This window comes from Asparagus officinalis, chromosome 2, assembly GCF_001876935.1.
Source record: "Asparagus officinalis chromosome 2, Aspof.V1, whole genome shotgun sequence".
Classification (NCBI taxonomy): Eukaryota; Viridiplantae; Streptophyta; class Magnoliopsida; order Asparagales; family Asparagaceae; genus Asparagus; species Asparagus officinalis.
In genome coordinates this window covers 81,369,983-81,397,508 of record NC_033795.1, presented here as the reverse complement: position 1 = coordinate 81,397,508, position 27,526 = coordinate 81,369,983, and the positions used below count along the sequence as shown (strand labels likewise).

At 35.4% G+C, this 27,526-nt stretch overlaps 1 protein-coding gene across 2 annotated transcripts; it reads right to left on the bottom strand.

Annotated features, from left to right (window-relative positions):
- LOC109831812 (peptide chain release factor APG3, chloroplastic) lies at window positions 303-17,328 on the bottom strand. Of its 2 annotated transcripts, XM_020399254.1 has the most exons (16): window positions 17,266-17,328; window positions 17,091-17,197; window positions 16,088-16,144; window positions 15,292-15,372; window positions 15,092-15,149; window positions 14,909-15,012; window positions 13,338-13,389; window positions 12,684-12,733; window positions 12,005-12,070; window positions 11,786-11,926; window positions 10,520-10,592; window positions 10,218-10,350; window positions 2,800-2,857; window positions 1,921-1,968; window positions 1,643-1,726; window positions 303-738 (listed from the first exon to the last, which is right to left on the bottom strand). In XM_020399254.1, the coding sequence occupies exons 1-16, from the start codon at window positions 17,291-17,293 to the stop codon at window positions 667-669; spliced, it is 1,212 nt and encodes a 403-aa protein (XP_020254843.1). In that variant the 5' UTR covers window positions 17,294-17,328; the 3' UTR covers window positions 303-666. The 2 variants fall into 2 exon arrangements, with proteins under 2 accessions (XP_020254843.1, XP_020254842.1); XM_020399253.1 differs by lacking the exon at window positions 17,266-17,328 and having other exon boundaries at window positions 17,091-17,229.

The following is a 27,526-nucleotide window of genomic DNA, read 5'->3' as shown; positions in this document are numbered from 1 at the left end:
CAACAGGAAATAATTTAGAACCACAAGGGAAAAAAACATAATACGCATAAACAACTACTCTTCTTACTTAATTGCTTGGAAGTTTGAGAAAGATTGACAAATAAATATGGAAGTGAGATAAATAGTAATTTATCCGTCTAATTTTTCCCCTGGATCCCTAATATTTTTATATAATCGTTTAGTATATAATCGTTCAATGGGTAAAGATCTGCTTGATACCAAATAATTATCAATCACACAATCCAGTAACAATCGATCAATAATTTAAGACAACTCCCAATTCTGTAGGTAAGTTTTAAGTCGGACTTGAAAAAAGATTATATATTAAATTGTACATTTATATATGAAAGAACCATTGGGAATTTTTAGGTACCAATTTGTATCCCCCCTCAATATGTAGTATTGAGTAACCAATTCATAAAGGGCCCCGCCCGTTCACAAGCGTTACAGATGGTACATTATTTCGTTCATCATTTTTACATTGACGAGAGAAACGACCATCAAACGATCGCTTAGCAGTAAGAATTTGCGCTGTATCGTCGAATCATTCCTACCAGCTCTTGATTTCTGATCTTGCATGGCGAGAATCTCGATCTTTTTTGGTTCTTGGGGGTTAGGATCCTGAAGTATGATATAAGCATGGATCATCGAAAATGAAATAATGGATCAGGTGTTGGTAGCAGACACAGACTCAGCTAACTCCTCCAAGAGTTCTCTCTGCTCCATGGAAACGCAAGACTGCAGTAAAGAAAAAAAATCATTCAGTTACTCGGTTGTTTCTGAGCATCAAGCAAGATTTATCTTCTCAGACAAGAAAGAAAATCACCTCGTATCTGACTGATTGATGATGAAAAAAGAATGATCACATGATTGACAATGACAAGAAAGAAAATCACCTCGTATCTGACTGATTGATGATGAAAAAAGAATGATCACATGATTGACAATTGAAAACGGCTTTTTAGCGAAATGTTAAACTGATTGATGATGAAAAAAGAATGATCACATGATTGACAATTGAAAACGGCTTTTTAGCGAAATGTTAATTTGTATTGTTTATCACCCAAAAAGATATCTAAACAGTAAAATGGGAATTACATACTACATCTCTTGAGAGCAGCTAATTTTGAGTGTTTGATATGTACAAGCGAAGAAAATTAGCAACACTGGTTCTCGATGCAAATAAGATGAAACGTACTTCTTACTGCGCTGGAGATGGAATGGGGTCTACAGGGAAGAAGAGGTGAAGGATGGTCTTAATTAACAGAGGATGTTTTACCTTTAATACCATGGATATACTGTTGTCCAGCAAAGGAGCTAGGAAAGTCAAATTTCTAACTTCAAAAGTTTTTACCCCTCTCCCTCCCTCCAAAAGGGGGGAAAAGTGTGGATGAAGTTAACATTTTCTTATAGCCTGTTTAGCTGATATCACTATAGAAAGCTTCAGCGTGGCGGGTATTATTTTCTAAAAATTTATTTGCTCTCTCTAAGGAAACAATTAAATGTTTATATAAGCAAACAATGGATAGAGCACAGATAAGACAAACCTGCACATCTTATTTTGAGAAAGCTAAAAAAACAAAACAAAAAACAAAAACAAAAAAAAAAGTAGAAAAAGACGAAACTTCTCATAAGGACATACCTGCACTGCTGTCTCAATATCACCTGAGAGAAAGGAAGTAAGCTCAAAGTTCATCTTCAATCTATGATCAGTTACTCTGTTATCCTGCAAAATCAAAAGTACATCATAATTTTAGGAGTCCTGCCATCATAAGATTAATAAGATTTTTTTCTGCTCAAGGATTTCTTTATCCTCTCAGGAAAATATCAACAGCAATTTTTTGCATAATACCAAGAAGTCTCAGACATGTTAACTGCTAACGCATGCACACCAAAACCTGAAACAGATTAGTTGCTTACCTTGTAATTGTATGTCCTTATCTTTTCTGCACGAGCACCAGTACCAACCTGAGATACAAAAAAGTTTCACCATCATATTCTACTGCATGAAACTTTGTATGTAGGCATTTTACTAAATTCTGAAGTATTTACTAGTTTGTCATAGAAACATGTCTAAGCTGCACACTTCAAATGGTTTCCATTAGAAAATAACTAGTGTGCACCCGGTGCAAAGCACGGCCCCCTATTTTTTAAGTATTGCATTTTGAACTTGTCTCCCTCTAAGTTTTAATACATTTGATTTAATTATTGTACGCTTAAAATTAGAAATCATATCTACTCCTCTATACTTAAAAGAAGGATCTAAATTTTAATACATCTGATTTAGAAATCATATCTACTCCTCTATACTTAAAAAAGATCCAAGTTTTAATACATCCGATTTGCTTTACTGTTTATGATACAGTAAAACCGTAGCATGAATAGTAACTTCAGGTATGGAAGAGCTGATTTGGTTTACTGTTTATACTACAATAAATCACTGTGGCGTAAACATTAGCTTCGAGTGCAGAGGACCAGAGTTGGTCACTGTTCATACTACAGTGCTTACTCTAGCATTTACTTAGAATGAACACCAACTTTTTGGGTTCTCCTTTAAAGTATGGAGGAGTAGATTTGCCACAGAATTTGCCTAGGTACACATGGTTCATGGACAGGAAATCATAAATATCTTCCACCAATTAAATCACTGAGGTAGAAAGCATTATGTCTTATATTTTCTACGCTTATGATTGCATACAGTTGAAGTAGTTGTTCCTGCTCATGATAAAAGAATAAATTGCACTAGACATGATGTCCTTTCAGGAAATGCATTCTCTACATGAAAGTTGCAGTGCTGACCTGTGATTTTCTTTGGTTCCTTATTGATTCCTGTTGCTCCCTTAATTTCATCTCATAACTGAAAAAGAAAAATAAAAGAAATAAACAATTATTCACAGTGATAATGAACAAAAAAACTAAATATTAGTTAAATGTGAAAGCATACAGAACGCAAACAGATACAAGCTAAGTTGCATGGAAACATGTATGGGTACCGGAATGGGTGGGGGTATGGGTACTGGACATGGCAAATTTGTAAAATGTAGCGTACAGGGATACGGCTACACACACATATATGAAATTAATAATTTATATGAGATTATTATTTTTTTTTTCAATTCATGTGTTATTAGAATTAAAATTCCTAGCACATTTTTAAGTTTCTTTTATTATGTTGATTATTATATATTGAAAATTGCTCGTTTTTTAACTAGATACCAAAAAAACCCTTTAAAATCATCGTTTTGAATTTGAATATGGGTTGAAACGAACTAAACCTCTGTCTAATCAATTTTTAGGAAATGGATGTGAATTGTAGGATATGAGTTCAAGAAGTGTATGGCAAGTGTTTTAAGTTAAAACATATATCACATAATTAAGTACATGTCTGAAAACAATGCATGCTTATATCCAAGGAGTGTCCATAAAGTTTGGGTATAGATTCGTGTTGGGTACGTATCCAGTACGGGTACAGCTTCACGATAGAAGAACCCGGGTTACATTGGATACAAGCAAACAAACCCATGTTGCAAATGTTGGAAATATTAGCTGTTTAGACAATAACGAAAATCAGTTTAAGCAATTTAATAATTAACAGATAATCACTATTATAACACAGATATAAGAAATATATCAAATAAAAAAGAAACAGAGTTAGAAATACGGCCTGATGATCGAGGCGTGCAAGCACTGTCCCAAGAAACTAATTGCCCCCTCTCGTACAGGGCTACGCGGCAAAAGTCCCCGGAGATACAACGACCCTCGCCCCTCGGTCAGGCGACCTCCTTCTCGTCGGCACGAGCTTCAAGAAGGTTTTGCGAATTCTTCTAGACTTTCAGAGAACCAGCGTAAACAGAAAACTATTTTGGAAAGAGAATGAGAGAAGAGATCTGTTGATTTTTCACTGTATAAAACTATTCGGGTTTTGGTCCTTTTATAGGGTTAAACAGCCGTTACATAAACTCGTAGTTAATACGTTTTAATCACGTTAATAAAACTTAGTCGTTATAAAATTAAAAAATTTCCGTTACATAATAAATTCAATAAATATTTTCCGTTACAAAATATTTCGGTTACAAAATATTTATCACATGTTAATTGTTCAAAAATAAAAATTATATTTTAATTATTTAAAAATAAAAATGTAGCAGATTAAGGGCCCATTAATCCGGAGCTGCATTCGTGTCCGCAGGTCGTGTGCGCGCGCCACCCGACCCGACCCGAACCCGAGCCCGAGCCCGGCCCGGCCGGCGCGCGCGTGTGTGGTGTGGAGCATAACCTTTGTTTTCTTCTAGGCATAGGAGAGAAAGGGAAGGCTTATAAGGACCCCTTTTTTCTATCCCATTTCCTATGTGGGACTAAACTTTCCCTCTTTTCCTCTACAAAGTCAAGTTTTAAGTTATCTTTTATTATATAATTCCAACAATCCCCCACATAACTTAAAACTTAAAATAGTTCAGAAATAACAATAAAAGAAATAAATACGATTGCTGGTTCCCTTATACTATGTAATAGGTGGAGGTACCTTTCGGTTTGAACCTTCACTTAGTGACAGTTGTATAGATCCGTGAGAGCTTGGTGGACTTCGCCTTGAACCAGTCTCATTTATCGGATTTCTACAGAAAGCACACATAGTACAGTTTTGAAGAATTCTAAACGGGTTGCGCTATTATCGGCCTTGCGCAGGTATCTTTCATGTGTGTTACTAGGGAGCAGCCCTGATCCCATAGTCGCGGCCTCACAACTACACACATATAGGTGAATCCTAATAAGGATGCGAGCAAGTAAGCATCCTGCCTCATGGGTCTTGGATTCATTAAGAGTTAGACTCAACCTTTCACTTGCTTTTTATGAGCACTGATCATCCTAGGGATGGGAGCAAATAAATTCAGTGCTCCTCACAATTAATCACTCATTCAGTTTGTTTCTACCCATTGAACCTCTGCGAGGTTGGGTTGCCACTGCAGTGATTTTTCTTATGGGCTTAACCCCATCCCCCTCGATGATTCTAGGACCACTGCCCTAGATAAGCCTTTAGTTAAGTGATCTGCAAGATTTTTCTCTGATCTTACAAAATCTAAGGCTATTATATGGTTTTTCATCTTATATCTCAAGGATTTATGTCGCACTTTCAAGTGTCGATTCATCTTCACATTTGCATTCTCTTGATGGCATTTGTCAATCGCTGACCTGCAATCACAATGAATAGAAATGGCTGGTAATGGTTTTTGCATTAGTGGAATTTCAGTTAGTAAATCTTTCAACCATTCAGCTTCTATACTAGTAGTATCAAGAGCTATCATTTCTGATTCCATTGTACTTCTAGCCATTACAGTTTGTTTAGTAGATTTCCAGGACACAGCTCCTCCTCCTAAAAGGAACACAAATCCTGTGGTGGATTTTACATCTACTGAGTCACTAATCCAATTTGCATCTGAATAACCTTCTAGTACAGATGGATAACCTTTATAGTGTAAACCATAATTCATAGTTCCTTTTAGGTATCTCAAAACTCTTTCTAGAGCATCCCAGTGACTCTTATCAGGATTTGATGTATATCTACTAAGTCTATTTACTGCATAAGCAATGTCAGGTCTGGTGTAGTTTGTTAGGAATCCTAGTGATCCAATTATTTGTGCATATTCTCTTTGTAATTGAGGATGACCTGTATTTTTCTTTAGATGTACATTAGGATCATATGGAGTGGAAACAGGTTGACAGTTTGGATCATAAAAATTCTTAAGGATTTTCTCTATGTAGTGTGATTGTGATAGCACATATCCATTCTCATTTTTCATGATTTTAGTATTAAGAATTAGGTCAGCTTGACCTAAATCTTTCATGTCAAAATTTTGTGATAAAAAGTGTTTGATATCATTTATGATTTGTATGTCAGAACCAAAAATAAGAATGTCATCAACATATAGGCATAATATCACAATTTTGTTGTTTTTATCTATTTTATGATATACACACTCATCTGTTTGATTAATTACAAATCCATAAGATAGTATAATTTCATCAAATTTCATATGCCATTGTTTTGGGGCTTGTTTGAGACCATATAGTGATCTAATAAGCTTGCATACTTTCTTTTCTTGTCCAGAAGCTATAAATCCCTCAGGTTGATCCATATAAATTTCTTCATCTAAGTCTCCATTTAAAAATGCAGTTTTAACATCCATTTGATGTATTATTAATTTGTGAATGGATGCTAGAGCTATGAGGACTCTAATGGTAGTAATCCTAGCTACTGGAGAATAGACATCAAAATAATCAATACCAGACTTTTGGGTATATCCTTTAGCTACTAATCTGGCTTTATATTTATCTATTGTTCCATCAGGTCTAAGTTTCTTCTTAAACACCCATTTACATCCTATGGTTTTACATCCTGAAGGAAGATCAGTTAGTTCCCAAGTATGATTTTGAACTATAGATTGTATCTCATTATTTATAGCTTCCTTCCAAAATGGAGCATCTACTGATTTCATTGCATCTTCAAATGTAACTGGAGAATCTTCTACAAGTAATGCATAGAAATCTTCATGGACCTTTTCTATTCTAGTTCTTTTACTTCTCCTAGGCTCCTCTGGACTTTCTAGTGGTCTAATTTGTTTAGAACTAGTTTCACCTTGATTAGAACTAGGATCTGAATTATTAGAGCTAGGGCCTGTGTTGTTTATTCTGGTCTTGTAAGGAAAAATATTTTCAAAGTAATGTGCATCCCTAGCTTCAATTATGGTGTTGTTGGCTATCTCATTAATGTCAGAGTTGATTATTAAAAATCTATTTGCATTACTATCAGAAGCATAGCCAATAAAAATTCCATCTACAGTTTTAGGGCCAATCTTCTTTCTTTTATTCTCAGGTATTTTGACTTTTGCTAAGCACCCCCACACTTTTAGGTGATCTAAATTAGGGTTTCTATTCTTCCAAATTGTGTAAGGGGTTTTATCAGATTTCTTGAATGGAATTCTATTTAGTATATGACATGCAGTCATGAGAGCTTCTCCCCATAAATTTTCTGGCACACCAGAATTAATTAACATTGAGTTTACCATGTCCATTAGTGTTCTATTCTTTCTCTCAGCTACTCCATTAGATTGAGGTGTATATGGAGCTGTTATTTCATGAATAATTCCATTCTCTTCACAGAATTGTTTTAATTCATTAGAAGTGTACTCACCACCTCTATCTGATCTTAGTATTTTAATTTTCCTATCCAACTGATTCTCAACTTCTGCTTTGTATATTTTGAATTTGTTTATGACTTCATCTTTAGTCTTAATTAAGTAGAGGTAACAATATTTAGAGCAATCGTCTATAAAAGTTACAAAATATTTGTTACCCCCTCTAGTTGTTCTTCCTGAATCACAAACATCACTATGGATGAGTTCTAATATCTCAGAATCTCTATCAATAGTTTTAAATGGTTTCTTAGGAAGTTTGGCTTCTACACATATTTCACATTTTTCATCATCTTTTATATTAAGCTTTGGAATTATATTGAGATGCATCAATCTTTTAATTGAATTATAATTCACATGTCCTAATCTTTGATGCCAAGTGATGGAAGGTTCAATATTCAAAGCTATTGGAGATGCAAGAGTAGAATTCTTAACATTCAATTTAAAAAGACCATCACATAAGAAACCTTTTCCAATGAAGTTCAAACCCTTAGTTATTACAACTTTATTTGATTCAAAAACAAGCTTATAGCCTTGTTGCACTAACAAAGATCCACTAATTAAGTTTCTCCTAATGTCTGGTACATGATGGACATCCTGCAGGATCAAAGTCTTATCAGAAGTCAGCTTTAGGTTGATCCGACCTATTCCGGATACAGGAGCCACATTATTATTTCCCATTGTCACAGTTCCTCTACTTGAGACCTGATAGGTGGAAAACAAAGATTGATTAGAGCAAACGTGAATATTAGCTCCAGTGTCAATCCACCAATCATTTGCTTGAAAGGTCATGTTTACTTCAGGAGTGAAGAGAACAGACCTGAAAGCAGCCTTAGCTGGACTGGAAGTCACCATGTTTACTTGTGACTTATTAGGTGGAGGTCCTCCCTTCCTAGGTTTGGGTGGTTCAGTTTTCTTGAAAAAGCAGTCCTTAGCAAGATGGTTGGTTCTTCCACAAACGAAGCAGGCTCGACGTTCAGCTCCTTCCTTCTTTTGAAAGTGGACAGGGTTCTTATTTTAATGAAAGGATTTCTTCTTAAATGTTTTATTTTGATTTTGGTGGAAGGGACGTTTCTTGTGTTGGGGAAAGGGTTTGGATTCAACATTGTTTATTTTGGGTTCTTTAGGATCGGATTTTGTCACATTTTTCTCCCTGAGTCTATGTTGCTCTTCAATTCTAATGGAATTCAACACTTGTTCTAGTGTAAGATCTCCTTGGGTATGATTAAGGTTTTTGGCAAAATCTGACCAGGATTCGGGAAGTTTGTCTATAAGACAGGCTATCTGAAATGTTTCATCTAGGATAGATCCATTCACTTTTAATTGGTGAACTATATGTTCGAATTCATGAATTTGCTCATTCATTGGTTTAGAATCTACCATTTTACCCTGAAAGTCTAGAAGAATTCGCAAAACCTTCTTTTCAAAATAGTTTTCTGTATACACGCTGACGTACTCCTATTTTCTGGGTGTACGTCAGATTTAGGAGATGGACAGCCTCAGTTCGGAATCGTACATGAGCCAGAAGATTCTTAGCAGGGGTGTCTTGCAGAAGGAGTAGAAGAACGAGCTGAAGCGTAGTGATTTTCTTCCGTAGTAGTAGTTGGACATTAAAACCCTTTTACCGTACTTTTCTTTACTTGATGATGGATTTAGTATTTTAATAGTACTTTCTTTATGCACTATGTATTTCTTATTTTCTAGTTGGACTATTTTGTAATAAGGGTATGTTGACCCATATTTTATGTCTAGGATGATTTACTATTGATGATATGTCTATTCCTTATTATGAGTTGTCTTTATATTCTTGCCATTGTGATCGGGGACCTGTGACTTCGTATTGTATTTATTTCTAGACGCTTAGCATATTGGATTGAGAAGAAAAAATAATAATAGTGTATGTTTCTTCTCAATCTAATACATCGCGGGCTTGTTCACGTTCCGATTCCCCTGTATTTTGGGAAGTGGGGCGTGACAGGTTTTTTTGGTGGCCCATGCAGGTCAGAGAAGGAGAGAAGAGATCTGTTGATTTTTCACTGTGTAAAACTATTCGGGTTTTGGTCCTTTTATAGGGTTAAACAGCCGTTACATAAACTCGTAGTTAATACGTTTTAATCACGTTAATAAAGCTTAGCCGTTATAAAATTAAAAAACGCTTCCGTTACATAATAAATTCACAAAATATTTTTCACGTTTTTAATCACACTAATAAATTTTTACCGTTACGAAATATTTCTGTTACAAAATATTTATCACATGTTAATTGTTCAAAAATAAAAATTATATTTTAATTATTTAAAAATAAAAATGTAGCAGATTAAGGGCCCATTAATCCGGAGCTGCATTCGTGTGCGCGCGCCACCCGACCCGACCCGAACCCGAGCCCGAGCCCGGCCCGGCCGGCGCGCGCGCGTGTGGTGTGGAGCATAACCTTTGTTTTCTTCTAGGCATAGGAGAGAAAGGGAAGGCTTATAAAGAGCCTATCTTCCCATCTCTTTTCCAATATGGGACTAAAGTTTTCCTCCTTTCCTCTACAAACCCAAGTTTTAAGTTATCTTTATTATATAACTCCAACAGCAAAAGCACTGATATGTAAAAATGATTAACATATAAGGAAAATGTTGTTTTCTGTAAAGGGTTAATTGCTTATAGACCACGTGTACTATTGCCAAATTGAACTTACTAAACCTGTAGTTCTATTGTTGCAGATAGATCTCCTGAGTGTTTTTTCTTTTCTTTTCTTTTAGATCCTTTTCAGAGGGGTCTATCTGCAACAATAGATTTCCACGCAAGCTGTGTATTTGCAACAAAGATTTTCACTCAGGGGTCTATTCGCAACAAAGATTTTTTACTCAGGTGGGTATATCTGCAACAATAGAACTACAGGGGTAGTAAGCACAATTTGGTGATAGTACAATATATTTTGAAATGACCTCGAATGAGTCTTAATCAGATGACGTTACACTAATAAAATATACTAGAAATAAAACTAACTAAATCAAGATCTAAAGAGCTTTCCAGTGAACTCACAGTTTTGCTCGTAGTAATTGAAGTGCACGGCTTTTGTTCTGAATCTGAGTTCTTTCTTCAGTACAGAAGATACGAATACCAGTTGGTTTGTGAAAAAGGTCAATCGCTGTCTCCACCTTGTTGACATTCTGACCTGCATTCAAATATTTAATGAGTATAAAAACTCATCTCCAGTGAAATTTCAATAAAAAATTTGCTACAGATGAAATGTGTACTCCATATTCATGTGATTATATTAGAAAGGAAAAGCAGACAAATCTCCATTCGGTATAAAAGGATGATATGGTTTCATAGAATCATACCGCCAGCACCCCCAGATCTTGCAGTTGTAAGCTCAATGTCTTTTGGATCAATTACTACTTCCACTTCATCAGCCTGAAGAGTGGTAACTTCTAGTTCAGAAATTCACTATATACAACTCCAATGCTTTTGAACATACAAAGAGATAAGGGGGAAAAAACCCAAAGTACAAAATAAACAGGTCATGCCAGAAAATTTGTCAGAGTATTCTACCTATAAACATGTCTAAAGTAGTTAGTAATTTGAAGCAGTTACTATAGAGTGTGAATTTGAATAGAGCAACCTTTCAAGTGAGTTTTAGTTCAAGGCCTTTGTGGTACTTTCTACCACTGATATAGGGGTTTCCTTTTCACACACAAAAGCAGAAGAATGTTCTTCGTGCTATCATGTTAAATTATAATATCATGTTAAATTATAATTTACCGTTTCAGTGCTCAAGAAAGACAGTGAAATGCACCTTTTTTGGCAAACACTACAAATCTTTTATAGGATTTTCAAATTCATAGAAAGGTAACTGCAGCTTCCAAGATTAGCAGGATATATCCCATACATCTTAACAATCAAGAGTGGCACTGTATCACACTGGTTAAGCCTCTTGCAGTTGTGCATAATTCTGTGGTCTGCATCCTTCAATGCCAAGACTTCCCTCCTGAACTTTAATAATTAGTGTAAAATACTGCACCATACAAAGTAAACTCTGTAGTATTATGTGCGTTTCTCATAACTGCATCCTCTCCACATGAAATAGAAATCACTTTTCAAGTGGCTCGGCATCATAATGTATCAACTGTTTTGTTCATATAGCATCCCAATACTAGCACAAACTAGTTTACACTGATATAACGAAATATAATCAAAGTATTCTTATTGGTCCAGAAAAGAAAAATCATATATACAGTTAGCATAACAAAGTATGTGTAGATCGGTAATCATGTTTGCTTAAGGTTATAATGAGACAAATGTGCTGCAGTGATGCTTATCAAAACAGAATTTGGAAGGGGAAAAAATGACTATGTTTTAATGTGAATTTCCCCTTCCTTCGCTTACATTACCCCTCTCAACTCCCAAACAAAGTGAACTCCCAAATTCTCTTCCCATACCCTCTCCTACCTTCCATCCAAACATGATGATAATTGATCTTGAACTAACTGGAAGTAATTGGAGGACAAGAATCAGTATAGAACCTCCATATATCAAGAACATACAATGCTTTAGCTATCTTTGATTAGATAAAAGTGGCAAGTCCTTGTAGTATTAAACAAATATACCTCTGGCATAATTGCTACAGTTGCAGTTGATGTGTGCACGCGGCCCTGTGCTTCTGTTTGGGGTACTCGTTGAACACGATGGACACCAGACTCGTATTTGAGTTTGCTATACACATATGTCTTGTATCCACCTTTCTCAGCCTGAATGTAGCCATCAGTAAGTAATCATAACTCTAGCTTAGGGAAAAGGCTACAGTCTGCCAAATAAATAGAAATTACCTCTGAACATGAAATTGTGGTGAACCTCCATGAACTGCGCTCACAATACTTCTGATACATACGAACCTGAACAAATAATACAAAATTCCATGTTGGAAGCAAAGATGTAAGAAAGCTAGCCATTATGAAAAATATGCTAGCTTCACTAGGCTTGCACAAATATCATTATCAAGTTTCCAATAGCAGTTTGTAGTAACATCACTACATCAGGGCTTATAAATTAGATTTTTGTTTCTTTTTGAAGCACCAAAAGAAACAAGCCTAATAGTGTTAGACCAATAGAAATTTCTTAATTCTTTTTCCTCCTTTAATCATCACAAAAGTCAAGTTGGAGGTATGGACTATCATATACCTATTGACAGTAACCGTACATTTTCTTCAACAAAAGGTGAAAAGTCAGGACAGTTAGGATCTCCAAGTAATTACTTTCTTCTTCTTTCCATTTTGCTGATCATCCAGATAGCATGTGTTATGATAGACGTTATTTGTAATTATTCAATTGGCTGCAGACTGAACAGATTACTTTTCTTGGAGGCAACTAAAGATGAACAGTTAGGTTAAGAGTCCTAGTTTGAAGAATAAATTATAAACATGTTGGATATAGTGAAATGTATCAGGATAGGTTTAAGTTAATTCATTAATACATTAAGAAGAATAAGTCTGATCATGTTCTACCTACAAGATCACCAGCCCATATTCCAGCTTCATCGCCACCAGTACCTGCCCTCACTGCAAGACCAATGAAGAAAGTTCAATAGATCATCATAAATGGACATCAGACCTGTTCTAATAGAACGGATTATGCAAAAGTGAATAGACAAAGGAATAATAGGGGTGGAGCGTCGGGGGAAGGCAGGCGTGCATGTGTGAAGTTGTGGATGGTGGGTATTTATGAGTGCAGAAGTTTGTCCACACAGATGAGTACAGTGAGCAGTGTGCATACACATGCATCTCGAAGACAGACACATACATGCATATCAGCAAACAGACACATACATGCAGACATGCATGTGTGCATGTATTATCAAGTCTAAGGAGTTCAGGCAATTTAATAACAACGCCCACAACTTTAACATTTATTAAGTTCAGGGAACCCAATAACCAAACAGCTACGCCAGTATTCAAACAACGTAGAACAGAAAATTGATAGCTTGAAGGTTACCACCCAACATACAAGCACAATCTCGTTATTTTGTAATAGTGCAGATAAAATCAATTTAGTAGTGATAACAAATAATTTAAAAGTGTGATCCAATGGGTCATACCCCAAGGTACCTAGTACTGAAAAGAATGATTTTATTTGGTCAGTGAAAGTTTTGTGAACAGCAAGTACCTTCCAGAAGAATATTGCGTGAATCTAGAGGATCACTTGGAAGCAATAGCACCTGAAATGCAATCCCAGCAGACAGTTCAATATTGATTTCGGGACTAATGAATACAGCTATTGAGTATCTAAATTTCTTCTGCATGCTAATATACTGAACTCAAAATATATCTCATAACAAATAAAATCTACCTTCGAGCGTTAATTGTGAGGTTCACTTTGTATTACACTAGTACACTAAGAGGAGTGTGTGGTGAGAGATGGGGTTGTCCCAAGAGGAGTGGGGTAGGTGGTAATACCTAGAGAGAAGTTGTAATTCCTAACACTTGAGGGAGACATGGGCTAGAGACCAACACTTGAGGTGGTAGTTAGTATGTTTACATTGTGAGTAATTGTAAAGTTTTCGGTGAGCTAGAAAACCGAGAGTGAGGTGTAAACGTTATTCAGGTGAGAATAGAAAACCCGGTTGTGATAGTGGAGATCTCCTTGAGGTGAGGAACAGAAACGTAGGTCATGGGGACCGAACTCTGTGATCATGTCGCTTGTTTGAGATTGTGTTTTGGGTCGCCACTTTTACTAATCTGAATTGACAATGCACCATGAATGGGCCACACCATCTGGATCATGAATCCATGTGGGTTAGGCGGATTAGGTGAATGTTAGTTTATCCATATCTAGTGATCCATTCAGATTTAACTGAACACATGAGCTGCTTCTTTCTGTAGTTTCTTATTTGTGGATTTTATTCTTATGCTCATTATTTCTTTTTATACTGCTACTTACATGAATGCTAATGAATATTAGGGGAAGCATTTAACCAGGAGCTCTTTTTTATTATTTTCCCTCTGATTTATTAATCCTCAGATCTCTCAATCTTGACAGCTTCTTTAGAAATGGCACACATATTTATACTTCCAGTATCTTATTAATGTTTTTAATTTTGCATCCATAAACTAATAACCACCGTCTTTGTATGATTCAATCATAATTCAACCATGAAAAATGTTGTTAAAATATGTAAATACATTTTACAAATATGGATGAAAGCAATACATATATAGTATAATGAAATGGATGCATAATTATCAAAATGACCCAGTCTTACTGCATCCCAAGTTGCAAATCAATTCATCCTATCTCAGTGTCTCACCATACCATGACGACCCAAAGTAGGGTATCATGTACAATATCCATACAATGACCTACAACATACCGTGAATCAGGCAACATTGAGATAAATGGGAAAGTAACATTCAAAGGGTGGAAACCACTATTAAGGAAGACAAGCTTTGACTTATTCTGCCTCTTTATTTTGAGACACATGTTGACTTAAAATGTCTTCAGTTAGAGTGGTGCACTATCCACAGAATATAAATTAACAACTACAAGCATCTTCAAACAGATAATAGGATTCAACAGAAAGCAAGACTTCAGAAAATGATTAATTTTGTTAGGCACTCCAATCAGTGTAATAAAAAGAGAATGATCAATTTAAACTACATTAATTGATTATTCAAAGAGAAGGTTGTATACAAACAGTCAATAGAAAATATTCATTATAGTTCACAAAAGGTTCAAACCTTCATCTTCTCCTCAAGGTCTTTAAGCTGGCTTGACAAAGATTCAATTTCACTAGCTATCATCTCCACCATATCTGGGTCATTCCCATCCTCTTTGGTTAAAGCTACAATATAAATAAATTCACTATTAACCAAATTTTCAAATCTTACAGAGGCAATCATTCGCATAGAACAGGCATTTACCTTTTGTTTCTTTCATTTGTCTCTCACAATCCTTATATTTTCTGTAGTAGCCTACCACCTGCAATTTTCAAAGCGTAATTCCATGATACACACCACCAGGAGGAAAAAAAAAAGTGGAACAAGACGTCATGAAATTAGTTTGTATCACTAAGCTATATCATTTTGATAAGTAATCCACAATGATATCAGCAGTTACAGACCTCATCCAGCTCCGCCATAGACTGTGCAAGTTTTTGGTACTCACTAGGATTTGAGACGACATCAGGATCTGCCAACTTGACCTAAGCAAACAGAAACATTTATCATTCTTTATGCAACTTATGCACAACTGTTTTGTAATATAAATGGAAACATGGTGGCTTCAGTGGAATTAGGAAATGGAAGATTCTTAACCCTTCTCAACCCCTCCCAAAAAAATTAATAACTATCATCCACCAACCAAACACAAATCTCTTTCTTTACAAGAACTTCTCAACTTCAAAAATAAAAACAAATCAAATCTATATAGGTTCTTTTCCCAGAAAGTGTTCTGGAAGTGTTTTCTAAAAAGCTTTATTCTATAAGCATAAACAAGGGACATACTCCCGAAGACTGTTCACAGTCAGGAAAATCTTCCCATTCGCTATATAGTTTAAGAACACTCAACTAACAATTAACCTCTAAATTCCCCAACATAATATGTTATTCTAATAAAATTTGCATCCTGACTTTTATACAGGTGAAACGTTTCTCATGGCAAACTTGTGCTAATATCTCTCTATGAGAAGGAAGAGGGTCGGATGGAAATCAATTCAAATCAGGACTTACAAGGAGTGTCTATATAGAACAATAAGACCATCTGACTTTTATAAATTCTTCTCCACCAGACAACAAATTCATTTTGAATATTAGCAGAAACATGGCAAACTATAAACATGTCTGCAAACTGATAATGATGAGTTATTTAAAACATTAGTAAGCTCAAGATGTAACCGACATCAGGTGGGCACTACATACCGATAATTCTTTCCATGTTTTCTCAGCAGAATCCAATTTTGTCATCAAATAAGGTTCCTACAATAAGTCATTGAATAAGAATTAGAACAGAGTAATAAGCAAATACTAAACAGAAGAAGTTAGTAATTGTGACAAGATTGGTGCTAAGTGCCGACAAATTATTTAACAAATGATATAGCACAAACAGTTGAAACACCACAAGAACAAGTACCCAGTCCCCTTGGCATTGTGTTTATTAAGTTCCACTGAAAGTATCTCTCACACATTGTGTGAGCCATTTTACGTACAAAATACACTTTCAGATTTTTCCTCTTCATATACGAGCCCTCTCTAAGCTAACTCACTTACCCATTTTAAAGTTATTCCCAAAATCTCCCAAGACATAATCATCTCTCTCTAGCTTCCTTCTCCCTTTAACATTTGTTCCCTTTAAATTCCTCTCCCTCTCCCTCCCCCTCCCCCTCTCCCTCTCCCTCTCTCTCTCTCTCTCTCTATCTGTCTATCTATCTACAATTTACCTTTACTCCCTATTGAACCCATTTCTAATACTTTTGTGCACTTCACCCTTCGATTTCTCTTCCATTATTCTCGCAAATTAGCCAAAATTCAAACAAACCCCACAACTCAAAACCCAAAATAAAACTATCCATTCTGTGAGGAATTTCATCAAACAGTTAACATGCAAACTCGGCAAGTGGAAACTTCATCAAACCATTCTCGAAAGTCCAGCTCTCTTCTTCCATCTCGGCCTCCTAAAAATGGTGGGAACCAAGCTGTGCAGCTTTCAAGGCAAACCCTCAACTGTTGTAGGCGAGAAAAATATCAACGGGTAGGTGTATTAGGTGTTCTAACTCCAATTCACCTCACAAATGAAGCTTATTCTAGCAATTTAGCTCAAATTCAAACACACCCAACAACCCAAAAGCCCAGAAACAACCACATCCATTCTATGAGGAATTTCATCAAACAGTTAGCATGCAAACTCTGAAGGAGGACATTTTACCGCCGTGCAAACGATTCTCGAGAACCCAGCTCTCTTATTCCACTTTGGCGCCATGAGACCGCTCGTGTGAGGAGCTGTAGGTCTCATGGAAATGGCGGGAATCCGAACTGTGCAGTTCGCGAGCAGGGATTCCATTGTTGTGCTGTAGGTCTCATGGAAATGGCGGGAATCCGAACTGTGCAGTTCGCGAGCAGGGATTCCATTGTTGTTGATGAGGAGATTGTTGGTGGGTTGGTGTTTAAACACGAAGCTACAGAGGAGAGAAGGACGAAGCCCAGTACGAGATAAGGTCTGGCCAGCAGCGGGCGTGACCCTTGGGCCGGGCCGGATCGGGCCGGGTTGTGATAGAAATTGATCCAGGCGAAACGAACTTTACAAGGTGATAGTTTGGTCGGTTTTGACTTTTTTTTCCTATTTGATAAAACCAAACCGAAGTGAACTAGGTTCAAAATTGAATCGAACCGAATCAAATCGGTTCAGTGCAGCTTGGTTCGGTGTGGTTCGGCTTAGACATGAACATGTCAACTTAGAGGTTTTTAGTTAAAAGACGACGCTCATTACTCTTTCATTCATCTCACTAGTTTGCGGTCCGTGCAAAGCACGGTATTTTTTGCTACAGTAATCCCGTTTTTTTAACATGGCATGGTTTGAATTTTTGAAAGTGCTACAGTATCCCGCTTTGCTACAGTTCCTTTAAAATGCTACAGTGTACCCGTGCGCTACAGTACTTTTTTTAATTAATTATAAGCTACAGTAATACTGCTACATTAAATGCTACTGTAGCATTTACTGTAGCATGAACCGTGAATCTCTGATCCTCCGATCCTCCTATTTGTATAAATGAATAGATATCCTAAGCTGGATAGAAAATTAATCGAACTAACTATTTTACAAACTAAATTGAACTTTTACCAATTAATATATATAAAAGTATTAGTATAGATTATCTTTTCATCAACAAAATGTGTGAGTTCTTAAACAATTACGTTGAAATCGGTCGGTTCAGTTATGTCGATTTCAAATATATCAAAATCAGTCAGATCAATTGTGTTTCTAAAATTGAATCGAACCGTCAAAGTTGAATTGGTTTACTTGGTTGGCTCTAATTACTGCTCACCCTTAATGGTTAGTAATAGAATCCTAATGTCACATGTTTATTGAAGTCCATATTCTAATAAATCATATTTGGATATTTTTAATACATCAAACGTGTTATTAGATGTGTTGTTTTTACTATATAATTAGATATTAGAAGCTTGTTCATGTGTTTTTGAAAGCGGCTCCTTCAATATCAATATGACGTGGAGACATTATTGTGTACTTTGCGAGCATTACTTGAGTTGGGCTCCAGCCAAAGCCCCTCTAATGCTTAGGTTAGTGATTTACAAATAATCATTCGCCATTTGAAAACATACATCATAGAAAGAAGTTGTGTTTCTCACACTTTAAATGAACATGTCAAGAATACTCCAAAGTCCTTTCACATCAAACGGAAAAGCAAGTGCTATCGTGCTCTGTATATCACGACAAATATCATGCTAAAGCTATGCGTGTGCTTGTTGTTGGCCTTCTTGTTTTGATGATGTTTAACAAACAATTTACCACTAATGTTGTTTGTCTATTGATTGTGTTTTGCTTTATTTATTATAGACAAACAACGTAGTTTGGAGGATGGATGGATTTGCGCCATATACGACGCTATCAAATGGAGGTTGGCGGAATTGTGGAGTGAAGCAACATACAATTCAAGTTAAAGATCAAGTTCAAGCTTCATCCGGCAAAGTGTACCAAGTCAAGCTTATTGAAGATCAAGATCATTGCTTGGGTAATTTAGTTTAGGATTTATATTATGTGTGTTAGTACTTTAAGCTCAATCATCATACACACATACACGTTTTGGATTTGTATATATATAGTTATATATATACATATATGTTTTGGTTTGATAGTTTTTCAAGTTTAGCTATGAAACATATGAATAGAATTGGAAAATACTATTTTGTTTCATGTTTATATGGCCTATATATGATTCACCTATTACAAGCTTATATTTAATGAAATCATATTTAGTGTTTTGAATATATTGGCATAGAATGTGCAATTTATGAAAATATTGATTTCTAGATTATGACTTCATCAACATGTTATAGCTTTTATCAAGTCTATACAATGCATTTCAAAGGTTTCAAAATGTTGTTTAAGTCAAAATATCAAATATCATTTCAGGTTTTCAATGTTTTGAACTATTTTGTAAATGATGATATTTTTTCATTTGGGAAGTTCTTTTCGACGAACAGTCATTGTAGCATGTTTATTATCATGTCTCAATCATTCCCCCAAAGTTTTACATTTTTTGGAATTTATTTGATATTTTTAAACAGGCTTTTAAAACTCAGGCAAATCAGCGTTTTTCCAGCTGTGTCAGATTTCGGGGTCGACGCGACCGGACGGCGGTCGATCCGATCAGTTGATCATTTCCATCACTGGCGACAGAGAGCCCTCTGTTCGGTCGAGCGGCGTCCCGGTCGAACCGAAAAGCCCATCGGTCGAGCCGCCGACTCCGGTCGACCAAGACGAAGTCAGAAACTCTTCTTCGTGCTTTTGGGCTGCTCGGGCCGGTGCAGACGCGACAAAATTTTCGGTCGACGACAATCATACCGTTGGCTTTTAGACGGCTGCTTATCTCTGACTTGTTTTGCTGGGAGTTTTTGGTCCATTTTCGTTTTGGGGGTTTTTGTGGCGTGAGGCTTTTGAGTGGGTATATATAGCCCCATTGCTGATGTCTTTTCAAAGTTAGCCAAGGAGAGTTTTAAAGGATCAAGTTTAAGAAAGTTTTTAATCGGAGGTTTTATATGTTTTGTTTAAAGAGACGTTTAAGAGTTTGTTTGAGTTTAGTTTAATGGTGAAGCAAATTCACAAGAGCAAAGAGGAGATCATTCTTGGTTGTTTGGGCATTCAACTCATCTTCTCTCACTCCTTGATCTATAGAGAAGTTTTCTTAAACGCAATTCTAGCTATTTAATTGTTTTGATCTTAAATTTCGCTAAGGCTAGATTTATAAAATATTGACGTTTAATTGTTCTTATTATACTGTCTTTGTTCACCAACAACCTTTTTGAGCTTATTGTATTTTCATTCATAGTAATAATTTTGGGTTGTTGAGATGTAGTGACTTAGAGTTGTGCTTAATTGAGTTCTCACCTTGTTTAGAGAACAAATATTCTTGATTTTATTAGTGCTTATTGTGAAGGATTTCAGCTTGTAATACATTGTACACCGAGAGAAGTGTGATGGTGAGAGACGCGGGTCGAATCCAAGAGGATGGGTCGGTTGACGTGGCCCAGGAGAGGTTGTACCAGCACTTGAGGAGAGGACACAGGGCTAGTGACGCAACACTTGAGTGTGTGAGAGTGTGATTACATAGCTGATGTATTGTGAGGTTGTAAACGTTGTTCGGGCTGACGTAGAAAAAGCCCGGTTGTGAATAGGTGAGATGCTCTCTGAGGTGAGGAGGGCGGAGCGTAGGTCGTGGGGGACGCGACTGCGTAAACATATCGTTTTGTTTGTGATTTATATTGGGATTCTTGATTCTTGTTTCATATTATATATACGGCCTTTGTGTATGCTCATCATATTACCCATCACCTTGTGTAGATTGTTTATTTTAACCTTGTGTTAGTTTCAATATGTCCTTGCTGCATTATTTGTAATATCTCATTGCATAGGATATATTCATGTTGTCATATTGCTTATAATCCTAAGCTTACGTATCTTGTTATATTAATACTTGCTAGGTAAGCTTGTTTAATTAAATCTTAATTGCAATTATAATCGGATTAGATTAGCATAATAGGAACGTGCTATCACGCGCCGTCTACGGGTCTAACAATTTGGTGATCAAGCTTGGTGCTCTTTGATTTAAGGTCTAATCGCACTTGAGTTAAAGATCGCAAGTTATATTTTTGGTGGCTAATCTGTGTTTTGTTTGCATTTGTTATGCTTTGCTCTGCATATTTGTCAAATTATGGATATGAATGATGTATGCTTGTTTAGAGCTATGTTGTCTATATTGCTCCAAAATCAATGCTTTTCCCCTATGCTCAATGGTGTTTTTAGATTCAAAATCATTTGTTCATCTAAAAATATCGATTTATGTGGAAATCATTGATTGTGCTTATATATGTGCCCGACGTTGGACAAATTCAGTGGAGCAAAAATGATAAAGAGATGTTTATTAATGAACACAACTTATGTTAGAATTTTTATTAAATGTCATTTGATTCATTATGTATAACAAGCTTGATTCATTTGATAGTTCTTACACCGTATGGAAATTTTATTGAAGTCACATCAAGGGGACTTAGAGGCGACCACAAAGCTTTGGCGATACGGCTATCAAGGTTCATGTGGAGGTATGCACGACGTCATCTAGGCGATAGCCGCTAAGTGGAGGTTATGGCGAGTGTAGGAAACAACTAATCGATTTATTAGTGATGAACTTACTGTGCTAGTGAAAATTTTGGGCATGCCTTTAACAAATTGGCAAAATGATTTGACATTAATTTACAAAAGAAGATGAAAATTTGAAAATCGATCAATGAGTTGTTACCATTCGTAAGTTTTGAAGCTATTTCTAATGAAAATGTGAATCCTTAAAGAAACAAGAAATTAAAATTGATATGTTCTTAACTTCAACGTTGGGCTAGTTTAACTCATGAAGAGATAATGCGATGTTAAAAGTTAAAGAACATAACAAAATAACACTGCTTCTTTTATATAATACTCTTATGTTGCTACTTCTAAAAATGCATTATGTGCCCTAAAAAAATGAAGATTTGAATCCTTTAATGAAGAATAGTAATTTCATCTTTAGATTCAACTTTGAAAATTATGGCATTGATCATAACAGAAACTTATGGACAAGTGTGCTAAGTCTACGTAAATCAACACCCATACTATGCACCGGTCGCCAGCACTTGTATAGCAAAGTTTACAAGTGGCCATTTGTTGGTCGTAAAGGCCCATTTAGCTTAAATTTGGCTAATGATGCACAAAAAAACATAATAATATTAATCGCCTTCTTTGCTGGCTCTGGCATCAAAGTTTTTCAGTCACATGATAGCACACACTGCACATGCATCTATTTGCTCATCATAGGCAATGTTAATGTGTTAAATGTGATCTAATGTGGTCGTTTGGCCATTTGGCAAAGTTTTTGCTCTTGACATGAAAAAGAAAATGTCTAGAATTGTCACATGTTTTTCATAGACCACATGTGTTTAATGTGATATTTGTGGTCGTGTTTGGTCATTTGGGCGCCAAATATTGTTTTGATTTAAAGAAAGAAATGCTTGATTTGGGCCAAAATGTTTCTAGTAGGGCCAACATATTTTTAGATGTGATGTTTGTGGTAGATATGGCCATTAGGAAAGTTTTGCTTTTGATAATGTTTCATATTTGAAAATAATCTTAAAAGAGAAAATGCTTTATTGCAAATGATTCACGTGCAGCGAGCTAATGTCCACAAAAACAAATGGAATCTCTTTCATTGCAGCATCATTGCAATCGAAGGGTTATTTGAGCGATTTATTGCGTTTGATCATGTTATGGCACTACATCGCGCAAGAGGGGTTCTAACGTAAGGGCTTTGAGCTTAAATGATAAGGAGTCAATGTCGCCTAAATTTTGGTACCAAGTAGATTGCATTGGGTAGCTTAGCCAAATCAAATTTGATTTTCAAACTAGAATTTTTTAATGTTTTTTATTTTCTTTGTCTGGTTTTTGAAAATTATAGCTTTGAACTATTTATGAAAACACTCTTTAAATTGATCAAATTTTTTTGTTTTCATGATTATTGATCTTATTTTGATAGAGAGGTTTGTGTTTATATACCCTCGGCCGGGTTTATTGGGTGTTTATTCCCAATTAATGTTTTACGCCGGGTCAAAAATGTTTTATTGGGGTTGGGAATACCTAGCTGCAATGAAGCTAGTATATAGTTGCCGTCTGCTTGAATTTTTGAAAATCAGAAAGATGATTTTTAGTTTTTCAGGAATCATAGCTGCCATGATGTTACTTTTGAGGCTATGAAATGTTATTTTTGGCTCATTGGATTTGTTATTTTGAATTCATAAAAAAAAAATAAAAAAAAAAAAAAAAAAAATATAAGGCACAAATAATGATTCAAAAATTTTTAAATATGGCTTTATAATGTATTCTATGAGTGTGTTTGATCACGTTAATGTAAAGCAAATTTTTTTCTTTTATTGATCAAGACATTGTTTTTTGAATATAAACTTTGATTTATGATTTCTGTTGGTTGAATTGTTTCATTTGAAACGTTTTGGCATGATTCTCATGTTCCTCTTCTTTTGATTTCATAATCTAGCTTTTATACATATTTTTTATGTTCTTAGGATATGAGACACTATTTTATTTTGGGATATGTTTCCCATTGTGCCTATTTTGTATGTGAGTGTGTTTAAGGCATATTTCTCATTTATGCTTGGCTCACGATATGTGTTGCCATGATATTACAAGTTTCATATATTCCATAATGGCATTTTTGATAGGGGTAGCAATCGCTATATCTTTTTTATGTTTGATACTGCAACCCGGCTTATTGATAGGGGAGCTTTCGCTCTCTATTCTTTGTTCCTTTTGTGATGTTGTCAAAGGGAGAATATTGTGAGTATTATTCTTTCTTGCTTATATGCATGATATATTATACATTGTAATCTTCGATTTCCGTTCATGCATATATTTCTTTTGTGTAAATTGTTTGTCATCATCAAAAAAGGCGGGAGATTGTTTGGCGCTGCTTGTTTTGATGATGTTTAACAAACAATTTACCACTAATGTTTGTTTGTCTAGTATTGTGTTTCTTATTTATTATAGACAAACACGTAGTTTGGAGGATGGATGGTTATTTGCGCCAGTATATACGACGATATCAAATGGAGGTTGGCGGAATTGTGGAGTGAAAGCAAACATACAGATTCAAAAGTTAAAGATCAAGTTCAAAGGCTTCATCGCGGGCAAAGTGTACCAAGTCAAGCTATTGAAGATCAAAGGATCATTGGCTTGGGTAAGTTTAGTTTAGGATTTATATTATGTGTGTTAGTACTTTAAGCTCAATCATCTACACACATACACGTTTTGATTTTGTATATATATAGTTATATATATATCATATATGTTTTCGGTTGTGATAAGTTTTCAAGTTTACTATGAAAGCATATGAATAGAATTGGAAAAATACTATTTTGTTTTCATGTTTATATGGCTTTATGGATTTCAACCTTTATACAAGCTTATATTTAATAGAAAATCTATATTTAGTGTTTTGAATTATATTGCATAGAATGTGCATTTTGTAATTGTATTTTGTTTGTTCTCAACACATGTTATAACTGCAATTTTATCAAGTCTATAACAATCATTTCATAAGGTTTCAAGAAAATGTTGTTTTAAGTCCAAAATATGCAAATCATCATTTTCAAGGGTTTTATCATGTTTTGTGAAACTATATTTGTAAAATGATGATATTCTTTCATTTGGGAAAGTTCTTTTGGCTCGAATATCAAACAGTCCATTGCTAGCATGTTTATTATGCATGTCTAACAATCATTCGCGCCAAAGTTTTACATTTTTTGGAATTTATTTGATATTTTTAAACCAGGACTTTTCCTATCAAACCATATATCCGATCCACTATGTAAAATCAGCAGTATTTTTCAGTGTGTCCACGACACTCCAATCACTCCTTAACTAAGGTGTTGGTCCCTGGTCAACCGAGTGATCTCTATAGTGATTCTGCCACGCGACGGTGGCGAATCGTCCCTAGACCCGGCACCGTCCCGCCGTCCGGATCACGCCCACCTCCTCCTTGGATTCGACCCGTCTCTCCGACACACTTCTTCGGTGTACATGTGTATTAACAAAAGTGAATGCTTCACAATAGCAACAATATAGATCAAATGATTTGTTCTCGTAAACAAGGTGAGAACTCAATTAAGCACAACTCTAAGGTCACTAATTCACAACGCCAAAATTTATACTATGAATGAAAATAAATAAGCTTCAAAAGGTTGTGTGTGCACAAAGCAGTATCAATAAGCCAATGTAAACTCAATAAATAGTACGTAATCCTATAGCTCTTATGGAAATTAAGTCAAAACAATAAATAGCTAGAATGAGTTTAAGGAAAACTTCTCTATAAGATCAAGAGTGAGTAAGAGAGATGAGTTGAATGCTCAAACACCAAAGAATGATCTCCTCTTTGGCCTCGTTGGGTGAAATTTGGCTTCAACTAAACTCAAACATACTTTGAACTTTTTAAACAACTTAAACCTGATAAAACTCTTCTTAAGACTTGTTTTAAAACTCTCTTTCGGTAACTTGAAAAGACATCAGGCAATGGGTATATATTACCGATACTCAAGCTCAGGCCAAAACTGCGCCTGAAAAGAATGACCAAAACGCCAGCAAACAGGCTCAGAGAAAGAGACGCGTTCAAGAACAACGGCTATATTGTGTCGATAACCGAACAATTTTTGTCGGTGCGACGGCAGAGAGCAACAGAACAAGAAGTAAGAGTTCTGGACGCTTCTCGGTCGATCCGGTGGCGGTCGACCGTGGGCCTTGTCGGTCGACCGGCCGGTCGAAGCCGACAGACTCTGCTGGTCGCCTCAGTGAGAAATGATCTGATCGGTTATCGACGGGTCGTGCGACCGAAATCTGACATCAGCTGAAAAACCTGATTTGCTGATTTTTAAAAGCTGTTTAAAAAACTATCAAATAAATTCCAAAAAATGTAAAATTTGGCGAATAGGTTGTAGACATGATAATAAACATGCTAGCGAGATGATGGTTTCCCGAAGAAAGATTCCAATGAAAAATATCCATAATCATATTTTACAACTAGTTTCAAGAACATGGAAACCTGAAAATATGATATTTTTGATATTTTGACTTAAACATGACCCTCTATTTCTACATTGAAACTGATGAAATGATTGTACTAGGACTCTGATAAAAGATAGATAAAATCGTTGTTATGAAAGTCTTAATTAAAATTACAATATTTTCATAATTTGCACATTCTATGCAAATTATAGTTTAAGAACACTAACAATATGATTTCATTATATAGAGCTTGTTGACAGGTGAAATCATATTAGCTATATAAACATGAACAAAATAGTATTTTCGAATTCTATTCATCATGTTTCAATCAGTGAAAACGTTGAAACTATCAACCCATAACATATGATTGTATATATATAATAATATATATAAGAATCAAAACGTGTATGTGTGTAATATGATTGAGCTTGAAGTACTAACACACATAATATAAATTCCAGAACCTAAACCTATATTACCGCCAAGCAATTGATGTTTGATGCTTGAACAAAATAAAGCCTTTTTTGAAAACTTTTGGTACACTTTGCGGATGAAGCTGTGACTGGGCTCTTTTACTTGAATTGTTTATGTTGGGGGGGCTTTCACTCCACATTCACGCTCCATTTGATATCTCGTTATGGGCGGCAATCCATCCATCCTCCAAGCTACGTTGTTTGTCATCATAAATAAGAGAAACACAAATAGTAGACAAACAAAATTAGTGGTAAAATTGTTTTGTTAAACATCATCAAACAAGAGGCCAACACTCCTCCCGCCTTTTTGAATGATGAAAACATTTACAAAAGAAATATATGCTGAAGGATGCATATACAATTTATAATATATGCATGCATATAAGCAAGAAAGATATACTCACATATTTCTCCCTTTGACACATGAAAAAGGGAGCAAAAGGAATAAGAGAGCGATAAGGCTCCCCCTATCAATAAGCACGGGTGAGTATGCAAACATAAAAAGATATAGGGGAATTGCTCCCCTATCAAAATGGCATATGGAATATATGAAATGAATATCATGGCAACATATGTGAGCAAGCATAAATAGAAATATGCTAAAGCACCACTCACAAAAAAGACAATGTGGAAGAGCATATAGAATAAAATGTGTCCTCATATGCCAAGCCATAAAAAATATGTATAAAAGTAGATTTTATGAAATCAAAAGAAAGAGGAGACAGAGAATCATGCAAACGTTGTTCAATGAAACAATTCAACAAAAGAATGCATAAATGCGCAAAGTTTATATTCCAAAACAATGTTTGATGCAATAAAAGAAAAAATTTTGCTTTACTAACTTGATCAACCACCATAGAATACAATTATAAGCATATTTAAAATTTAATCATCTATTTGTGCTTAATATAATGAATGTCAAAATAAAATCAAAGCAACATTTTCCATAAGCTCAGAAAGTAATCCATGAGGCTATGGATTTGAAAACTAAGAAATCAATTTTTTGATTTTCAAAAACAACTCAACGAAGAGGCAAACTATATCTACTGCTTGGAG

Coding starts and splice junctions, on each gene's coding strand:
- LOC109831812 (XM_020399254.1), bottom strand. CDS start 17,293: ATGGAATCCCTGCTCGCGAACTGCACAG. Junction 12,071..12,683: donor GAATATGGGCTGGTGATCTT/GTAGGTAGAACA, acceptor TTATTTGTTCAG/GTTCGTATGTATCAGAAGTA. Junction 2,858..10,217: donor CAATTACTACGAGCAAAACT/GTGAGTTCACTG, acceptor TTTCTTTTTCAG/TTATGAGATGAAATTAAGGG.